This window comes from Antennarius striatus, chromosome 23, assembly GCF_040054535.1.
Source record: "Antennarius striatus isolate MH-2024 chromosome 23, ASM4005453v1, whole genome shotgun sequence".
NCBI lineage: Eukaryota > Metazoa > Chordata > Actinopteri > Lophiiformes > Antennariidae > Antennarius > Antennarius striatus.
The window spans coordinates 142,501-160,312 of record NC_090798.1 but is presented as its reverse complement, the minus strand read 5'-3'; the positions used below and the strand labels follow the sequence as shown (position 1 = coordinate 160,312).

The 17,812-nt window shown below is 50.1% G+C and overlaps 2 protein-coding genes across 6 annotated transcripts in view; both read right to left on the bottom strand.

The window, feature by feature from the left end:
* Positions 1-209: 209 nt before the first annotated feature.
* LOC137590710 (homeobox protein HMX2-like) lies at positions 210-14,316 on the bottom strand. Of its 3 annotated transcripts, none has more exons than XM_068308441.1 (3): positions 13,951-14,316; positions 13,249-13,823; positions 210-402 (listed from the first exon to the last, which is right to left on the bottom strand). In XM_068308441.1, the coding sequence occupies exons 1-2, from the start codon at positions 14,108-14,110 to the stop codon at positions 13,261-13,263; spliced, it is 723 nt and encodes a 240-aa protein (XP_068164542.1). In that variant the 5' UTR covers positions 14,111-14,316; the 3' UTR covers positions 210-402; positions 13,249-13,260. The 3 variants fall into 3 exon arrangements, with proteins under 3 accessions (XP_068164542.1, XP_068164541.1, XP_068164540.1); XM_068308440.1 differs by lacking the exon at positions 210-402 and adding an exon at positions 8,543-8,978; XM_068308439.1 differs by lacking the exon at positions 210-402 and having other exon boundaries at positions 12,853-13,823.
* A 256-nt stretch (positions 14,317-14,572) lies between these two features.
* LOC137590599 (homeobox protein HMX1-like) overlaps positions 14,573-17,812 on the bottom strand; it is a 3,338-nt gene continuing 98 nt past the window's right edge. Inside the window, exons 1-3 of one of the 3 annotated variants that reach the window (XM_068308272.1) lie at positions 17,689-17,812; positions 16,937-17,071; positions 14,573-15,733 (exon numbers count right to left, since the gene is read on the bottom strand). The exon at positions 17,689-17,812 is cut by the window's right edge and continues 98 nt beyond it. In XM_068308272.1, the coding sequence (XP_068164373.1) occupies positions 15,342-15,733; positions 16,937-17,071; positions 17,689-17,734 (573 nt within the window). In that variant the 5' untranslated portion in view covers positions 17,735-17,812 and the 3' untranslated portion in view covers positions 14,573-15,341. Of the gene's footprint in view, positions 15,734-16,936; positions 17,072-17,523 lie in introns of all 3 variants that reach the window. The other 2 variants (XM_068308270.1, XM_068308271.1) reach the window with 2 other exon arrangements.

Sequence of the window (17,812 nt, the reverse complement as noted above, 5' to 3'; positions counted from 1 at the left end):
AGTCATAATCTTTTATTATCTGACTTAAAATAACAAGAGATAATCCCGACTTCAGGGTAATCCGTCATGAAGCTGAGGAATCTCCTGGCTCACGATGTTCAGAGGGATTTACAGCAAAAATAAAGGAATATAAGGTTTATGTTGGGTTTATTCATATTAATGATCCAGAGAGATGTTTCTGGTGGTGTTTCTCTCCCTGGGGGGGGTTCGTTCTTCCTGGGACGTGGATCTGGAGGCGTGGGGGGGGGTTCCAGTGCTCACCATCAGCTGTCATTAAAAATGTAAAAATGAACGTCCTCACGGTGGAACACAGTCGTGTTCTGCGCTCGGAGGCAGCAAAGTGCGGCGACTGCATAGGAAGTGCATTTGGCCATCGCCGTGGCAACAGGGATGGAAAAGGTCCTGGAGTGAAAGCAGAGCAGATTGTTTTATCCTTTATTCAGAGAGTTATTCTAGACTCAGACGCTAGAATAAAAGGCTGCTATTAAAGGAATCCTAACCTAGCTAGTTAGCATTGGGTTAGCATCTCTGTGGTGAAGCATGCAAACATGCTAAGGCGTTAAACCCCAACATGGTTCTTCATTTGCGTAGCTGTTAGCGATTTAGCTGCTGACATTAGCTCTCTCTGGAGCTTGAAATCCAAACTGTTGTTCCTCAAGGTCTGGAAATAAAAATTTGCCTCTTTTAAAAAAAAAAGCAGCATCCCTTATCAATTAATTTTATTCTACAAATCAAATGTCATCATTTCAGGACTGTTAAACACCAATGTAATCATTTCTCTCGTGGTGAACGCAGTGAAGAACTTTCCCACTGTGTTAATTCTCACGGGTTCTTAGAATCCTCGTCTGAATCTTTTTCCTACTCAGGAACAACTTCCTCATGAAAATGTAAAGGCACAAATCACTTCCTCTCCTCGTCATCATCAATCATAATTACGCCACCATTTCTTCACCTTGGACCAATTTGTGCCCCGGAGATCAAACGGCGGCGTTAATCGGCGTAATGTGTGTCATGTGGGCGAGAGCCGCCCTTCAGGCGTCCGGTTCGCTCTCTGCTCGCCGTTTGTCCCTGGAACGCTTCACCCCGCAGCCAAATGTAAACTATACGTTAGTCCTGTTTCTACAGAACATCAGCTCCTCAGGTCCTTCATTACAGCTGAACGTGACATAACCTCAGTAAACAGGATGCTCCTGAGCTTTACTAATAATCCATACCATAACGGTTCATCATGCAGAGACTCCTACATGAGCTCCTTCTCCTGTAATGACAGCGGACAGGTGAGCCGGCGCTAATCATTGTTTCAGTCACAGGGCAGCCTTCAAAGGGTTAACTCCAGCTCCATCAGCCTCAATGATTACAGTCAGTCTCCGACGCCCTACCCCTACCCCTACCCCTACCCTAGCCTAACCCCTAACTCCTACCCCTACCCCCAACCCTAAACCTAACTCTTACCCCTACCCTAACCCCTACCCTACCCCCGACCCCAACCCTAACCCCTAACCCTAAGCCTAACCCCTAACCTCAATGATTCCAGTCAGGGTCTCAATAACCCTACCCTAACCCCAACCCCCAACTCCACCCCCAACCCTAACCCTTCAAAGGGTTAACTCCAGCTCCATCAGCCTCAACGATCCAGTCAGTCTCCATCACCCCAACCCCAACCCATCGACAGGAAGTTCAGTCTCACCAGTGGATCTACATGAAACTGTGGACACCAGACAAAATCGGGCGAAGCGGGTCGGACGCACAGAAAAAAGAGACAGGCAGGACTTTCAGATCCCTGGAGAAACGTTTTGTTGTCCCAAAGAGGACGAAACGTCTGCAAACGTTTAAATGCTTAAAGCCGACCTCAACATTATTCTAGTCCTGGAAACCACAGTGAAAACACCAGGAACCGTCTGTGAACAAAAACACGATTGTTTTTCCCTTTTTCACCTTCTGGCTCCCAGAAGAAGAAGCCGCAGCGGCGCCACAACAGGAAGTGAGGAAAGCGTCCAATCAGAGCAAAATCTGAAGGTGGAGGTGAATTCTAATCAGAATCAGTCTGTTAACCTGTTTGTTCACTTCATGTTAAAAACATTTGTTTGTGTTTTTAACACGTGATCACATCACATTGTGTTGATTCTGAAACTATGCTGCCAACTGCTGGCCTGGAATGAGCACTACAACATTTAACCCTTCGTTTTCTTTGGTCGGCGAATGGAAAATGTCCTGAACAAAGAATACTTGTTTTTGTTTAGCCTGAGTTTGAACTCACAGATCATCATCATCATCATCATCATCTTCATCATCATCTTCATCATCATCATCTTCATCATCATCATCTTCATCTTCGTCATCCTCATCATCGTCATCTTCATCATCACCTTCATCATCATCATCTTCATCATCACCTTCATCATCACCTTCATCATCATCATCATCTTCATCATCACCTTCATCGTCATCTTCATCATCATCATCATCCCACTTGTGCAGACCACATCAGAGTCTCCATTAGCATTGTTACCCTGGAGACGTAAGGTGATAGCGTTGGGAAGCCTTTAGCCAGTCTGCTGCAGATGAAAGGCTCCGGCGCCGTAATGTGTTAGCGGTTAGCAGAGACGCCGTTCTCTTCTCACCCCCCCTACTGAATGTTAGCAGCCCGTCACTTCAAACTAGTGTGATTCTTTCTGGGGACTGGAGTTTGTGTCTTTCTGGCTCCAATCAAACGCAGAGCTGGAGGCGGCGGTGCCGCTGAGGATGCTGGGTAATCGGATCCTTTAAGGGGTCATTTCATCACTGAATGCCGTCGCTGAGGCATCGCCAAGGCGTCGCTAAGCGGCGTTTGCGTGTTGGTGAAACAGGGTGGCCCCCCATCTCCTGACCCGTTCCTGGTGTTTGTTCAGTTGTCAATAACCCAACATTTCTTTGATGCGCTGGGGCGTGTCCAGAGCCTTGCCCCGCCTCCTGCCCACTGGGGGAGGCTCCAGCAACCCCCGTGACCCACAAAAGCAGGAAAACGGATAATGAATGACTGGATGAAGAACTGATGATATTTCCGCTCCTGACGGATGAATTCACGTCTGGGTTGATTTAAATCCGATGATGAGCGTTACACGACTTCCTGCTGCTGTTTAACGATCATAAACATAATTTCTCCTCCACATCTTCATCCTCTTCATCCTCCAGACGTCCGTCACACCTTTCTCATAATTTAGTAGCAACAATGAAGGATCAGTGATTAATTTATCACGTTTAAAACATTCATGAGCAGCAGGAGGACTGGGAACATGTGAAGCGTGTTAACGTGACGGCGTGCGCGTTCACGTCACGCTCACTCACGCGCTCAGTTTGCATCAGCTGCTGGCAAATCAGAGAACGTGTCGGGACGGCTCTGGTTTCACCGCTGGGGGGAACACCAGGAATGTTTTCACCATGGTCACAAGTAGTCAGCCTCACAATCATTTCCAGTTCTGCTCAGAAATGATGACACACACAAGCAACGTGTGTGTGTGTGTGTGTGTGTGTGTGTGTGTGTGTGTGTGAGGGTGTGTGTCTGTGTGTGTGTGTGTGTGTGTGTGTGTGTGTGTGTGTGTGTGTGTGTGTGTGTGTGTGTGTGTGTGTGTGTGTGTGAGGGTGTGTGTGAGGGTGTGTGTGTGTGTGTGTGTGTGTCTGTGTGTGTCTGTGTGTGTGTGTGAGGGTGTGTGTGTGTGTGTGTGTGTGTGTGTGTGTGTCTGTGTGTGTGTGTGTGTGAGGTGTGTGTGTGTGTGTGTGTGTGTGTGTGTGTGTGTGTGTGTGAGGGTGTGTGTGTGTGTGTGTGAGGGTGTGTGTCTGTGTGTGTGTGTGTGTGTGTGTGTTAAAGGCTTGATTTGCTCTAACTCATCCACCCAGCGGAGGGTGTTGGTGTTGTTGCTGCCTCAGAAACACTGCCCCCCACCCCCCAATGAATAACTGGTTCTTCATTTCCAGTGGGGGGGGGTAAATGAGGCCTGAGACATTGTATTCTCCTGCTGGAGCGTCTCTGGGTATCTCTGCTCCACTGCAGGCTGACGTGAGTCCAGCAGACAGACCCCCCCGACCCCCCCATCATGCAAAATGCAGAGAAATATGACTTTATTACAGCCCCCCCCAATGGTGACACAACAATCTGTTCAGCCCCCGCCCCACAATCTGAAGCAGGTTTCTGGACTGGCTCCTGGTTCGTGGGACGATGAGTCTGATGAGTTCTGACCCACTGGAGTTCTGACCCGCTGGAGTTCTGACCCGATGGAGATCTGACCCACTGGAGTTCTGACCCGCTGGAGTTCTGACCCGCTGGAGTTCTGACCCACTGGAGTTCTGACCCACTGGAGTTCTGACCCGCTGGAGTTCTGACCCGCTGGAGTTCTGACCCACTGGAGTTCTGACCCGCTGGAGTTCTGACCCGCTGGAGTTCTGACCCACTGGAGTTCTGACCCGATGGAGATCTGACCCGCTGGAGTTCTGACCCACTGGAGTTCTGACCCGATGGAGATCTGACCCGCTGGAGTTCTGACCCGCTGGAGTTCTGACCCACTCAGCTGTATTATTTAATGTCCTGAAGCCAAACAGGATGAGACTCAGAACGTTCCTCTGGTTCTGTTCAGTAATGAGGTTAAAATGATCCAAACGTGTTTTTATTTGTGTCTGCAGACGAGTTTCAACTGAGTCTTTCTGCGTCTGGAGGATTCTCCAATGGGGTCGAGGTTCTTCCCCCGGTCCACGAATCAGCTCTCAGGTATCGTGTCCGGCTGCAGACCCCGCCCTCTCTGTGACCCATTAGTTCTGTCTGTGACGTCGGGGGGGGGTGTGTCCTACACGTGGACCCGTTTAACTTCCTGTGAAAACGTTTCTGAGAACTGGACTCTGATTGGAGAGATGGAGGCTGACGTCGTCATGGTGATGGCGGGCGATACCGAGGGGTTTCTGGTTGTTGATGTGTTCAGTCGTCTCAGATCCATGACTTCCTCTGGACAGACAGCTGTTAGCCTAGCCTAGCCTAGCCTAGCCTAGCCTGGCTTAGCACAGGCTGGTTCCCACTCACACCTGCAGTTTGTGTTCAGTTACCCAGAGGGCAAGAAGGTGTGTGTCCATCACGTCTGCTGGCTCACAGTAAGCTAACGGATGCTAACGGACGCTAGCTCGAAATAAAACGTCTGTGAACAAACAATGTGTCGTCATCGTCTGACGCCATTAACTCTTGTTTTTACGCTAGCTCTCCGCTATGCTAAGCTAAGCTAACTGTAGATCATGAGTCCATCGATCAGACGAAGAGCTGTCATTGGTCCATTTAACACCAGCGACGGTTCTCACGCCCAGATCGTCATTTAGCCGCGCGTTGATGCTAACAGCCGACCAATCACACGCGTCCTGAGCGTCACATGGGGATGATGTCACCAGGCGGTGGTCTCATGCTAGCTGCTGTTTCTCGTGTTCAGGCGTGTCGATGTGTGATGACGCCGCCACCGCGCAGCCCCTCCCATCATGCAGTGATTAGCGGTTTGTTGTTAGCTCACCCCCCCAGTGTGGGGGGGGTGATGGGTGTGTGTGTGTGTGTGGGGGGGTGATGCGTGTATGTGTGGGGGGGGTGATCGGTGTGTGTGTGTGGGGGGGGGGATGATGGGTGTATGTGTGTGTGGGGGGGGTGATGGGTGTGTGTGTGGGGGGGGGTGATGGGTGTATGTGTGGGGGGGTGATGGGTGTATGTGTGGGGGGGTGATGGGTGTGTGTGGGGGGGTGATGGGTGTGTGTGTGGGGGGTGATGGGTGTGTGTGTGTGTGTGGGGGGGGTGATCGGTGTGTGTGTGTGTGGGGGGGGATGATGGGTGTATGTGTGGGGGGGGGTGATGGGTGTATGTGTGGGGGGGTGATGGGTGTGTGTGGGGGGGGTGATGGGTGTGTGTGGGGGGGTGATGGGTGTGTGTGTGTGGGGGGTGATCGGTTTGTGTGTGTGTGGGGGGGTGATGGGTGTGTGTGGGGGGGGTGATGGGTGTGTGTGGGGGGGGTGATGGGTGTGTGTGTGTGGGGGGGTGATGGGTGTGTGTGTGGGGGGGGGTGATGGTTGTGTGTGTGGGGGGGTGATGGGTGTGTGTGTATGTGGGGGGGTGATGGGTGTTTGTGTCGGGGGGGTGATGAGTGTGTGTGTGTGGGGGGGGTGATGGGTGTGTGTGTGTGGGGGGGTGATGGGTGGGTGTGTGGGGGGGTGATGGGTGTGTGTGTGGGGGGGTGATGGGTGTGTGTGTGGGGGGGTGATGGGTGTGTGTGTGGGGGGGTGATGGGTGTGTGTGTGGGGGGGTGATGGGTGTGTGTGTGTGGGGGGGTGATGGATGTGTGTGTGTGTGGGGGTGATGGGTGTGTGTGTGGGGGGGGGGTTAGCTGCGAGCGCACGGCGTCAGTTCAGAAGGAAGCAAAATGCTTACAGCCAGCATGACGACATTTCTGCACTGGGGGGCGCAGTGCTCGCCAGCCGTTCAACTGCCTGGAAGAGGAGGGTCAATCACAGGAAACACCGGCTCCACTCCCACAATGCACTGCAGCTGGTTCCTCAGGTTTGTGCTGATTTCTCTCTTTTGCCCCCCCGGACTGGTCTGAATGCTGCAGCGGCGCCGGGGGCTGCAGGTCAACACCAGACCATCATCTTCATATCTGAACACGAAAAAAAAATCACCGATCGACTAATAACGTTATTGATCCGAGCCTCAACCCTCAGGACTGAGAACCTGATCCGTGTGCGTTCACACGCGTGAAGAGCGTCATACACAGACTGTGTGCCTCCTGCTAACATGCTAGTGACAGTACCCCCCCAGTCAGTCAATAGTCTTCCATTAGACGGGCTGGCTGTCAAAGCAAGCCGTGACCTCCTCTCGCCCCCGTGGAGCCTCCTGTGTCCGTATCAATGAGTCCAGCTCCAATCCCAGCATGCATTAGTGCCGTCTCCATTTCCTGCTGCTATTGATCTGGATCAACACCCATCTGATGGAAAGGGACCGCCTGATTGGTTGGGCAGATCCTCATCAGCTGGTCTAGACCCTCTAAACCACAGGTGTCAAACTCACGGCCCGGGGGCCACATGTGGCCCTCCACATCATTTAATGTGGCCCCCGAGAGAATAAAAGATGAGTGTCTAAAATAAATAGGTCAAAAGTGTGCTTTGAGCAAAACTAAGCTTTCCCACAATGCAGTAGTTCATTTCTGTTACATTACATTTAGTTACATTTAGTTACATTTAGTTACATTGATTTACATTTAGTTACATTGAGTTACATTTATTTACATTTAGTTACATTTACTTACATCTGGCCCTTTGGCCAGGAAGTCAGAGGTCAGGCCCTTTCAGAATAAAGCGACCTGATCACAAACGCGGGGCTCAATGTGTCGCCATCCCCCCCTGGAGATGTTCCAACCTAAAATGTTCCTCCAGTCAGGACAGGATGATTTTCTGGATGGGGCGGTGAAAACATGCTGGGGGGGGTCGTTACGACGCTCTGCGGCGTTTCATCGTCTGTCTGAAGGACGGCTGGTGTTTTAGCCACACATGGCAATGAGTCGCTAAACCTCAGACACGACTCGTCCCCTTCATGGCTGGGGGGCGGGGGTCTAATGAATCACACCAACAACAGATGTTTACAGAGACCCACAGAATCTCCTCTCTCCTGTTCCATCCCGGTTCCTCAAAGCGTCGAGCGTCTGCTGGTGTCTGGCGGCTCCTCAGTGCCCCCCCGGGGGGGGGGGGGTCCACGGGGGCCTGGGGGTCCACGGGGCCTTCAGGGACCAGATAAGAGACTCTTTGACCCAGCAGATCGACCTGACGGATGACCTCTGGCTTTATTTATGTCGCCTTGTCTCACGCGGGACCTTTGTAGTCCCAGAGCCCCCATTCAATTAGTGTTAGCATTAGCATTAGCATCAGGGCTAGCCGCTCTGTCACTGCAGAACGCCGACAGGATGAGCCAATCGATCGGCTCAGAGCCGGGAGCGTCTGCCCCCCCTGGCTATCAGGTTACCCCATAATGAATGGGGTGTTGTTTATGTTGTAAAGTGCAGCGTCACCGAGTCTTTAGAGCCCCCCCACAACCCCCCCCTTCAGTTCACCGCAGCGCTCAGACAATGCCCCATTATGGTTTCATAAGGCCTAGTTATAAAGCGGTAATAAACCATGAACAAGGCAGTCACAGACTAACATCCTGCAACACCCCTGAATTCACAGTGTTACCCTGACCTACTGTCATAGGTCAAAGATCAAAGCTCCTACTGTCATAGGTCAAAGATCAAAGCTAGTGCTCTGACCTACTGTCATAGCTCAGGTCATTTAATAAAAGACCAGCGTGTAACCGCTGCATTCTATTTGTCATCAGGTTTCAGAGGTGTGTACCTGAACAGGTATACAAGTGACAATGTGACCTTGACCTAGTTTTTCAAGGTCAAGGTCTTCATCCCCTGACCTCCCTGAACATCACGCCGTTTGTTTCGTCTTTTTCATCCGGTTCCTGAGACGTGTGCAGAAATATCCCAGGATAGACAGTACCTCCAGCTGCTGTGTGATTTTATTTCCTTGACATAAACTTTTGTTTCCTTGTGGTTCCAAAGAATACAGAATTATTTTAGAGACATTTTTATTTTTACACGGTAAACTTCTGTCTTAGAACATTTTTGCGTCTCGACTCAAAATCCTGTCAGTATTTTCCAGGAAACCTGGCAAACACATCAAACACCAGTCTTTTTGGTATTTTGGCACATTTAACATGATTGTTTCTGTCTCCATGGCGACGACTCAGACCTCTTCAGGAGAAAAAGTTTTATTTTGAAGTTCCTGCTGTCACCAGTTTATTCTTTGACTGACTCTACAGGCGTTCCAGGAATGAACAAATTAGTCATCAGATGTGATTTGGTGGTGTGAACAGACTGATCCTGATCCTGATCCTGATCCTGATCGGTTCTTCATCCAGACGGTTCAGTTCAGGATGTGACATGAAAACAAATCTGTCAGAGAGAATTAAGGAGATAAAGTGAGACGCGATCACATGACCACCTGCTGGAGGCCAGACATGACGAGACGATTCCCGACAGGAAGCACATGTTCACCGGTGCGTCGATGTTTCAGCGTCGAGCTGGAGGCGGTTAGGGGGGCCGGAGGTGGGAATTGTGTCTGCCGTCGTTTCAGGCGTGAACATTCACGTTCAGCTGAAGACGTGTACGGGAACTCTGGGAGAGAGAATCTGATAGGGTGAACGGCCCCGCTGAAGGACTGCCCCTAACCCCAACCCTAACTCTCCATAACGTAACGTAACGTCTTCCACCTGACCGCCGCCGTCATTCAGCGGAACCGCGATCTGATTTACGGTCCGGGATCGATCCCTCCAACAGCAGCGATCAAACGCTCCGATCATGGAAGTCATGTGGTCCGGTTCCCCACGGCCACACTGGAGGGACCGCTGACAGGCTGGATGCCCCCAGGCCTCGGCCCAGACTAACGCCTGGCTCCGCTCCGTAGAAACACATGGGTTATTGCCCTGCTGGCAGTGAGTCAGCATGAAACTACCCACTGGTTGTTGCCCTGATGGTGAAATTACCCACTGGTTGTGTCCCCGTTGGTGAAACTACCCACTGGTTGTTGCCCTGATGGTGAAACTACCCCAGCGTGGGTGGGGACTCTGGGTGTGTTTCTGATCAGCTTGAGATTCTCATGGATTTTCTCCTGACAGATGAGGCAGGGGAGAGCAGGGGGCAAAAAGCCCAGCCTGGGGGGTCACATGACCCTTGTGGTGGCAGAGCGTGAGTGCTAAGACAAAGACACTACCCCGCGCTAGCAAGTGTCCGACGGGAGGAGAGACAGGAAGTCTGGCGACTGTAAACCCCAGGGGTTATTAGGGTATTATTTGTTAGGTTTAGGGTTATTAGGGTATTATAGGGTTAGGATTAGGGTTATTAGGGTATTATCTGTGAGGGTTGGGGTTATTAGGGTATTATCTGTGAGGGTTGGGGTTATTGGGGTATTATCTGTGAGGGTTGGGGTTATTAGGGTATTGTCTGTGAGGGTTGGGGCTATTAGGGTATTATCTGTGAGGGTTGGGGTTATTAGGGTATTGTCTGTGAGGGTTGGGGCTATTAGGGTATTATCTGTGAGGGTTGGGGTCATTAGGGTATTATCTGTGAGGGTTGGGGTTATTGGGGTATTATCTGTGAGGGTTGGGGTTATTAGGGTATTATCTGTGAGGGTTGGGGCTATTAGGGTATTATCGGTCAGGGTTGGGGTTATTAGGGTATTGTCTGTGAGGGTTGGAGTTATTAGGGTATTATCGATGAGGGTTGGGGTTATTAGGGTATTATCGGTGAGGGTTGGGGTTATTAGGGTATTATCGGTGAGGGTTGGGGTTATTATGGTATTATCGGTGAGGGTTGGGGTTATTAGGGTATTATCGGTCAGGGTTGGGGTTATTAGGGTATTGTCTGTGAGGGTTGGAGTTATTAGGGTATTATCGGTGAGGGTTGGGGTTATTAGGGTATTATCGGTGAGGGTTGGGGTTATTAGGGTATTATCGGTGAGGGTTGGGGTTATTATGGTATTATCGGTGAGGGTTGGGGTTATTAGGGTATTATCGGTGAGGGTTGGGGTTATTAGGGTATTATCGGTGAGGGTTGGGGTTATTAGGGTATTATCGGTGAGGGTTGGGGTTATTAGGGTATTATCGGTGAGGGTTGGGGTTATTAGGGTATTATCGGTGAGGGTATTTTACTCATTGATCTGCAGACTAATTATAGAAGCTGCTCAGTGTTCAAGTTAAAGAAGTGAAGTTTTATTTTGATTTATGTCCTGCCTACAGACATGAACACACACACACACACACACACACACACACACACACACACACACACACACACACACACTGAATCTACTGGAGGTTTAGATCTTCAGGTTTCATTTTCAGATCAGACTAGAAAATATCTGTATTGTAGTAATTCTAGTTCAGGACAGAGGCCGTCCGTGTGTGACAGATGTGATGGTGTAAGGAGACCCAGACCTCTCCTCTCCTCTCCTCTCCTCTCCTTCTCCTTCTCCTTCTCCTTTGTGAAGCTGAACGACTCGCCTGGAGGAACACCTTACATTTCTAAAAACACACAGACTTTAAGTTCTGATGAAATTCAACACAAATCTAAATTTAATGACATGTTTCTATACGTCACACGTGAACACAGCGGCTCAGGACACCAGTGCACCGCGGGATGCTGGGAAATGAGTCAGGAGGCGTTTGGTTACAGCAGAGGAGTCGTTTCAGAATGAAAGTTTAAAATTTGAGCCAGTTTGAATTTTCTCAATTTAAACCACTGCTACGTGGGGACCTGGGGGGTTGGGGTTAACCCTAACCCTGCTGCACCCCTCCTGATCCTAAACGTCTGCTTAATTCCAGGTCATCACCAGAATCATGACAGATTTTATTACATCCAACAAAACCCAAAGCAAAGTCCAAATGTACGTAAGAGTTTTCAGCTGAAATATAACTCTGGCCTTTGCAGATGGACTGGAGATGAACTCCTGGAATTATAAAATATAATGATATTACATAAATTCACTAAACTGCCCTGATCTTTCTGTGCATCAATAAAACTGCATTCTAATAAAGAATCAATGCTTCATTAATTTTTTTATTTGCTCCTGAACTTCCTGCTTCTGTGGGAACGTTTCAGCTCGACATGTGAAGCGTGGAGGAGTGTGGAGAGAACAACAGATCTGCAGACGGACCGAACAGTTACCCCGACGGGGGTCTGAAGGGCCCCGACAGGAGACATCAGGGGCAGTGACCCGGAAACGGGGTCCAAGAGCAGCTCGCTGGGCCTTTAGTCCAGCTAAACACACACACACACACACACACACACACACTGCTCCACACAAACAGGTGATCAACACAAAGCTTTAATTTTATAACCCTTTTTCCCTCCGGCTGTGGTTTTCTGTTGTCCTACTGACACTGAACGCATCATGCTGGTGTGTTTGTGGGACAGATTCCTGCAGGAAGTGTTCTTGACAAGTGTGAAAATGTTTCCGTACGGAGCACCACGTTGTTGGTTTTTCTGCATCATTCAAGTAACAAACGAGGTTTTAATTAGATTCGGATCAAAAGGCCGATCGATCCACTTCTGATTTTATTTAAAGGTCATAAATCATCCTGTCAGCGAAGTTCAAATGATCCATTCCTGTTCTGTGTTTATTTGTTGCTTTTCTGTAAAGCAGCAACTTTTTATTCCGGTTTTATTCCAGTTTATTTCTTTGGAGAGGACGTGTTCCTCCTCTCCAAAGAAATAAATTATTCCCCATCATTAATTTTTTAATGCTGCAGTTTATTATAGAGAAGCTGATGCTCGTATTTTAGAAGAGTTCTGGACATTTTCACAGATTTATCCTCTAAATATTGTGACAGTCTGGTGATATTTTAGTTCAAGTCGGTCATATGCACAATAAGTCATGAATTTTTATAGTTTAGAAGTTGATTATTATTTACTCCATTATGAAGGAAGTTACACAACAATTTTTGGAAATTAATCATGAAGCAAGATAATGAAGCATGAGGCATAAAGTTTCTACAAAAAATAATATTTTGAAGAATTTACTTCAATTATTATTATCATGAAAATGAACTCTGTCGGATATTTAAAATTATTATTATTATTGTTATTATTATTATTATTATTAATAATAATAATAATATTGATAATTTGAGAAACTCTTACACCCAGTTGTTGCTGCAGATAAAAGAAAAACTCCATTTATAATAAAAAGTTGAAATTAATTGGAACTTTTTCTGATCAGAATTTGAGTCAAAACACTAAAACAGAAAAACTGCAAATATTACAGGTTTTATTGAAAAAATTGTTCGTAATCATGATGAAGTGGCTGAATCACAGTCTTAATAATAATAATAATAATAATAATACGCTTATCATAAAATCATATAAATATACAAATGAAGTGTTTTGTGTAACAAAAGAATAAAATATTATTGCGTTTATAAGTTGTTGCTGCATCAAATTTGAACTTTGTTTACATTCATTTAAATGTCTACAAAAATAAAAAAGGCTCAGGGAACTTTTAACGCATGCGCCTTAGTGTCAGTAATAATAATAATAATGATAATGATAATGATGATAATAATGATAATAATAATGATAATTCTGAGAGGGACAAAAGTGTCACATGCGTGTGGTTTTGATGACAGAAATGTGATGAAGAGGAGAAAAAGTGTGTCCAGAGTCTCACCGGAGAAACGCTTCAGTCCGACGCAAACGGGCCCCGGTATCTCCCGGTGTCGGTGAAGTAAACGTAAGGCGCGGCGTTCGCGGTCGGGTACACGACCGGGAAGGCCATCGGTAACAAGCACCCCCCCAGCAGGCTGCTGTCCGGGTAAAAAGTCGGTAATTGCACGTCCAGCTGCGCGGCGGCCAGCAGCCCGGTGTCGGCGGCCAGCAGCCCGGTGTCGGCGGCCAGCAGCCCGGTGTCGGTGTCGGCCGTCAGCTGCCGCTTCAGTTTGTTCCTCCGGTTCTGGAACCAGATCTTCACCTGCGTCTCGCTGAGCTGCAGCGCGCCGGCCAGACAGGTGCGCTCCGAGCTGCTCAGGTAGCGCTTCAGCTCGAACGTGGCCTCCAGCTGGAAGATCTGCCTCTTGGAGAAGATGGTGCGCGTCTTCTTCTTGGCCGTGGATTTGCCGTGGGGGGGCTGCAGCGGCTCCGGTTCGTCCCCGGACCGGTCGGCGCTGCGCGCTCTGTGCGCTCCGGGCTGGTGGTCGTCCGCCAGATGCGGCGCGTTTTCCCCGCAGCCCGTGGGCTTCGTTTGCGCTGTGAACGAGGCGACATAACGGGCGTTATAAACACTCACACCCGTTTGATCTGAGATCGATTAAAATATATTCCAGCCCAAAGGAAACCGGTGTGAACGCGTTGGTTCCGGTTCCATCCCGGTTACCTGTCCCGGTCGGTCCGCGTTCGACCCTCCTCCGGTCGTCCCGGTCCCCCCCGCCCGGGCCCCCGCCGGGCCTCGGCTTCAGGTTGAGGATGCTGTCGATGGTGAAGGTAAGGGAGGCGCTCCGACCGGGGGCCTGTTTGCTCATGTTCCCGGACATCATCCGGTCCACCGGGCCCCCACCGTCAACTCTGCCGCTCCGATCACCATTGCGCCCCCGCCGCCACCGGCGCGCAGAGTCGAGGCGACGCGCCTCCGCGACCCGGAAGACGGCGGCGCCGGAGCCTGTGATTGGTTGGGCTGTGGGGCAGATGAGGGCGGTATGCTAATTCCCATCTGGCTGCCATATTGGAGTCAGAACGGGATTCACACCGGGGTGGGGGTGGGGGTGAGGGTGGGGGTGGGGGCTCCACAGCCAAACCGCGTCAGATGATAAAAACACATCGTGGATTCTTTTTACTACACTTCAGCTTCACAAGTGTAGTAACTCCCGGGGGGGGGGGCAAAAGATTCGGGGGCCAGGAGCTAAAAAACAACAACTTCCCGCTTCTCTCACTTGTTCTTTATTTATTGATAGATTTGAATTTGTTGATTAGCTGGAAAGTGCATCACGTGACAAAATGAAAACACCATAAAGTTATTAATGTATAGATTTTATTGGTACAATAACACGCTGGTGAGGAAAAGTCTGTAAAGTTCTCTTAAATTAAAAGGTGAAAGAATAGTTAATAATGAGCCCACAGCTATCAAACATTAAATGTCCCACAAGTCAGAACCTCTTTAGAAAGAAGTCAGACACATTTTCTACATTTTGCAGACTTTAATGATATCCACCGGTTACAGGAGGACGGGCTCCGGGGAGGGTCACAACACAGAGAAGACCACCGGGGGATTTTCTGTGAGACAGTTTGTCCTTTATGCAGAAATGATGCAGAGTTCACCTGAACGTATCACCAGGAGGTACAGGTGCGTCCAATCAGCCAATCAGAGCTCGTCCCGGTCCGGTTCCTCTGACTCTATTGTGGTGGGGTTTCGCGGTTTCCTGCTTTAAATCTGTTTTATTTGTGAGGCTTCAGACGTTAATTATTAAACAGGATTCATTTTTTAAACGTGTTTGGACCCCCCCCCCCCCTGTGATCGGAAATGTGTTTCTGAACGTCTCAGACCACAAACTCGATCTGGAGTCCAGAAACACTCCGTCCGTTGACCGGACGATCCGGATCACCGCGGCCAGAAGACGCAGCGGCGTAAAGAGCCGTTCCTCCTTTGATCTAACCACGGCGGTGAAACAGTTAAATCATTAAACGGTTAAAGTTAATTAAAATAACGGTTCACATCTTTTCCTTATCATGAATTCAATGACGTCACAGCGTCACGCGCGCTCCGTTCAGGAGTCACAATAATCCGGTCATCTGTGACGTCACGAAGGACACCGGGTGGCTGAACGGGGACGTTAACGGGTAACCGAACACCGGGGGAGACCCCTGCGGCAGGCCGGTCAGCGTCACCGGCGCGGCGCCGCTCTCCCGGTAAAACACCGGGAGCCTCTGCGCGGGGAAGCCGCCGCTCGCCTCCGCCTCCGCGGCGACCTGCCGCTTCCACTTGTTCCTCCGGTTCTGGAACCAGATCTTCACCTGCGTCTCGGTGAGCCGCAGGGCGGCGGCCAGACCGGCGCGCTCCCCCCCGCTCAGGTAGCGCCGCAGCCCGAAGGACGCCTCCAGCCGGAACACCTGGCTGCGGCTGAACACCGTGCGCGTCTTCTTCTTCCGGGACAGCTTCTGGTCACCTGAGGGGGGAGGGGGGTTATCAGATATGTAATAATAGTTAAACCTTCCTGGGAGGGGCCGGAGCCCAGCTGACACTGGATGAAAGGGGGGGTTACATTCAAACCACCTTTATGGAATGTTAGCTGAACCTAGGGGGGGGGGGGGGACGAGGTGACACACAGGAGAGGGATTTGAACCCACAACCTTCTGACTAACAGAAAAGTCTCTGAAAATCAGGAAAAACGAGCCGTTAGAACCGTTGGAGCCGTTAGAACCGTTAGAGCCGTTAGATCAGTTTACTTGAAATCACGGGGTGAATTATTAGAAACCCAGAGTCCGGATTCTGAATCATCAGAAACTTTTAAACAGAAACAGGAGGAATAAATATATAATTAATATAATCATTTAATTCTTGCTCTGCTGGTTTTAATCAGATTCATGCTAAAATTAATTACGTCATGAATATTCATGAATGATTAAAGATTAAATCCACTTCATTCATCCCACAAAGGGTAAAATTATCTTTTCCACTCCAGTTTCTGTACATGTATGTATATATATTTGTACATGTATATATATTTGTACATGTATGTATATATATTTGTACATGTATATATATTTGTACATGTATGTATATATATTTGTACGTGTATGTATATATATTTGTACATGTATATATATTTGTACAAGTATATATATTTGTACATGTATATATATTTGTACATGTATGTATATGTGTTAGTCAGAGCACACACAAACATCTTTACAGACCCTGAACACAACACACACTAGTAACTCAGTACAGGAGAGGTGGAGGGACCCCAACGGGCAGCTTGTGGTGAAGGGGGGGGGGTCGCTCGGCAGCGTCTGGGAGGTGAGTGACACCTCCCACTGGAGCGGGAATCCAACCGCCGATGCTGGGCGCCGTCCGGGCCCAGACGTCCGCTCTACCGCTGAGCCACTGCCGCCCCATGAAGCGCAGAACCAATCAGGAGACACCTTTTCTCTGCTGGACCCGTGATTTTAACCCTTCAGTGGGACTGCTGCTTTGACCCCCCCTCAAAGAAAAACTCTTTTTTATCAAGAAACTCCTGTTTTTAATGTTTTATCGCAGTTGGGATGAGACGGAGCACCTCATCACGCATGCGCGGTGACGAATGCGTCTCGCGCGTGCAGCCAGGAATTTTTTAAATGTAAAAAAGACACGTGACTTCCGGCCTCACCTGTGTCGCAGGTGTTTTCCCCGGAGCAGCGGGCGGAGCGCGCGGCCTCCTCCCGGCCATCCGTTAAATAGTCCGGCTCCTCGCGCGCCTCCCGCCCCGTTAATCCCGGGGAATCCCGGTCGTTCTTCGGTGGATCTACCGGGAACACGGAATGAGACGGCGTTACCGGTCAGGCTGTGTTGCTCTCCGCTGCCGGTGTGTGAGGCACCGGACAGAGAACCGTTTTACGCACGGAGGACACCGGAGGACCGGAGGACACCGGAGGACCGGAGGAGACCGGAGGAGACCGGAGGACCGGAGGAGACCGGAGGAGACCGGAGGACCGGAGGACACCGGAGGACACCGGAGGACACCGGAGGACCGGAGGACACCGGAGGACCGGAGGACCGGAGGACACCGGAGGACCGGAGGACACCGGAGGACCGGAGGACACCACCGGAACACCGGCTCCCCCTCCAGACGTTTCCGCGCGGGTTCGGTTTGACCCCCACCGTGACCCGGATCGTTCCCGGTCTCTACTTTCAGTCACAATCAGAATCTTTTCCAGGTTTACCGGAAGCGTCACCACCGGATCCGGTTCGACTCACCCGGGGGTGTCCCGCTCCGGTCCAGCTGCTCCGTTCCCCCTCCCGGACACCCTCCCGGACAGACCCCCGGGCTGTGGCCGGTGACGCTGACGGTCCGGGTCTCCTCTCGGTCTCCGGCCCCCCCGTGAGACCCCCCCAACAGATTCTCAATGTAGAAAGAAGAACCTCTGGGGGGTCCGAGCTTCGACCTCCGCGCTCTGTGGTCCAGCATGTCGAGCTCTGAGTCCCCCCCGGTCCCGGTCCCGGTCCCGGTCCCGGTTCCTCCTCTATTCCCGGCCTGGAGACCTCA